The sequence below is a fragment of the Etheostoma spectabile genome, chromosome 15 (genome assembly GCF_008692095.1).
Source record: "Etheostoma spectabile isolate EspeVRDwgs_2016 chromosome 15, UIUC_Espe_1.0, whole genome shotgun sequence".
NCBI lineage: Eukaryota > Metazoa > Chordata > Actinopteri > Perciformes > Percidae > Etheostoma > Etheostoma spectabile.
Window position 1 is genome coordinate 1,222,290 of NC_045747.1, and position 2,886 is coordinate 1,225,175.

The window sequence follows — 2,886 nt, forward strand, 5'->3', positions numbered from 1 at the left end:
TGTGTGTGTGTCCTGTTATAAGGGGACCAGATTGTGTTATTGTCAGCTTGGCTGTCAGTAGAAAAACAAACTTGATGCAACAATGTTTTTTATGTACATTTCCATGCGTGATTAAAAAAAAAAAATACATATAAATCTGATTTTTTTTTTATTTAATTTTGACATATGCAGTATTTCTCACAAATACAGTATATTTAAAAAAAAAATCAAACATCCTGAAACGCGTAAAAAACATAAACAGATTTCCCTAACATTAGTTATTTGTAGTCATTTATAAGTTCTCACTAAAGTAATATGATTTGTTTTATTGTCACAACAGAACATCAAATATACTGACAGTATATTACACTTAAAGTCTCACAATCTGACTTTTGATACCAAAAACTCCAAGCATGGCGTGTCTGTTTGAAATATCGTTTATAAGTCAGTCTGCCAGAATGGAATCCATTCTAATTTTTAATATCCTCCAGGTCTTGGGAAGCCCCCTCCTGCTCTACCCTTCTGTACCATGACTGATGGGCCATGGACCACATCACCTTCCACCATGATACCGTGCTGTCCGACGTCCACATGCTGCTGCCCAACGCACGCCACCTGATGACCCGGCTCACCGCCGTGGGACAGCCCGGTGCGTATCGCTGCGTCCTCAGTCCCACCCCGGGTTCTAGGTGTAGGGACCGGAGCCCGGCCGATAAAGGATTTCTATAACAGAACATCAAAAAAAATGAAATTTCTGATAAACAAAATGTCTAAAAATACACACTTAAGATATGAAACTTAAAGTCCTTTAAACAAAAACACAAAGGTGCACAGTTCTGAGACACTATATACATATATAAAAGAAACAGCGGGGGTTATTGCATATTAGTCACATTTAAAGCTATAGTGCGCAGTTTCTGTCTCCCCCAAGAGGAACTCTAGGTAATGACAACAACACTGTCAGCGCGTCCACATGATTCAGTTCAATTTTATTTATAGTATCAGCTATATCTTGAGAGTTATCTTGAGACACTTTACACATAGAGTAGGTCTAGACCACACTCTATAATTTACAAGGACCGAACAGTTCTAGTAGTTCCCTCCAGAGCAAGCTACAGTACAACAGTGGAGAGGAAAAACTTCCATTGAGGAAGAAACCTGGGACAGACCCAGGCTCTTGGTAGGGGGTGTCTGACGGGGCCGGTTGGGGGGGGGGGGGGGGGGGGGGGGGGGGGGGGGGGGGGGGTGATGAAGAGTGGCAATAACAGTCACAGTAAAAGATAATGGAACAGTGACTAAAAACAATACAGTAGTTTGTAGTGGTTCATGGCGTAGCAGGGTACTGTGCTGCATTCCCTGGCACAGCGGGACATAGCGGGACATAGCGGGACATAGCAGGACGTAGCAGGACGTAGCAGGACGTAACAGGGCACCTCAGGACCACGGCGACAGCTGCAAACATGATTTTGGAGCCTCCCTGATCCAAGGAAACATGCTTGGAGAGGGTTTATCACAGTCTGTGGTACATGACCTGTCAGTAGAGACATATTGATCATATCTAGTAATGGAGTGGTAACCACGGGTAACCCTTCTTTAAGCAGCCTCGTTGGGATGGGGTCTAAGAGACCGGTAGGTGGCCTAGCTGATGAGACCTTAGACATTAATTGTTGAAGGTCTCTAGGGACAGATGGCTCCGTAGAGCTGGGACTCTGTCCGTCTGGCTGCAGAGCTGAAAACAAACCTGGGCTGGTTCTTATTTTCTTCTATTAGTGAGGAGTAATAGTCTGGTCTCTTATTAATGAATAGTAATAGTCTGGTCTCTTATTAATTATTAATGAATAGTAACAGTCTGATCTGGCATTTCTGAGGGCCTTCCTATACATTTTCAGACTGTCTCGCCAATTTAAACTTTGGAAATACTATTAAATCTTCAGTTTGGATGCCATGTGTCAGCACCAGGTCGGGGGTGTGGTTCAAACAGTGAGAGGTCTTATGAAACCAGCTGACTCTAGTAGCAGTACTAAGGCTATTGTTGTAAACGTCCACATGGATATTAAAATCACCTATAATAAGAACTTTGTCTGATTTAAGGACTACACCTGATAAAAACTGTGAGAATTCAGATAAAAATTCAGAATCTGGTCCTGGAGCTCGGTAAAAAACACCAAATCGAATTATGTTTTCCTGATGCATGTTGAAGATTAAGAACGAGGCTTTCAGACGAGTTCTAATCTAGTCCAGGTTTAGGATTAATTAACAAGCTTGAATCAAAGATGGCTGCAGCTTTTAATTACAGTTAGGTTGTTAAGTATAGCCCCTCTTTTGTTTCCCTTTGATTTAAGCGATCTGAGTCGGGGGGGGGCAGACTTTGTCACCATTAGTCTAGTACTGGAACCCAGAAGCAGACCAGGACAAGGTAGGTCAGAATAACAAGGGGAGTATTTATTTGTAGTATGAATATGGAAGCGGGTAAGTCCTTATGTTGGCAGGGGGTGACATAGGCAGGCTGGAGGGTTTCTGCAGATCCCAGAATGCATCTGTGAAGTTGTGGGCCAGGCAGGTGTGAGTTTCTATCCAGGGGGTCAACTGTAGACAGAGGAACAGGAGGCAGGTTAGCAACAGGCAGAAAGACTTTCAATAACTAGAGGAGAGGTACAAGAGCTCCACATACTGGTTAGGCTACCGGTCCACAGGGAACGGAGGTCTGGTCCCGGCTTAGATGGAGCAGGGGGGTCATCAGGACCGGGGGGTCACATCGCAGGTAACAGCAGGAGAATCCGCAGGGGTGTGTTCAGGAAACTCAGGACAAACAGACTTCAAGTTACATATGAAAACAATACTCTGTGTCATACATCAAAATACATAAATATTCAGGGTTTGTCCAGATTAGTCCTAAATCTGGGCGGG

At 43.7% G+C, this 2,886-nt stretch overlaps 1 protein-coding gene across 1 annotated transcript in view; it reads left to right on the forward strand.

The window, feature by feature from the left end:
- Positions 1–2,886, forward strand: part of mettl22 (methyltransferase 22, Kin17 lysine) — a 24,165-nt gene that overhangs the window by 4,555 nt on the left and 16,724 nt on the right. The window contains 1 exon segment of the mRNA XM_032538321.1: positions 471–628. Within this exon segment, the coding sequence (XP_032394212.1) occupies positions 523–628 (106 nt within the window). The 5' untranslated portion in view covers positions 471–522.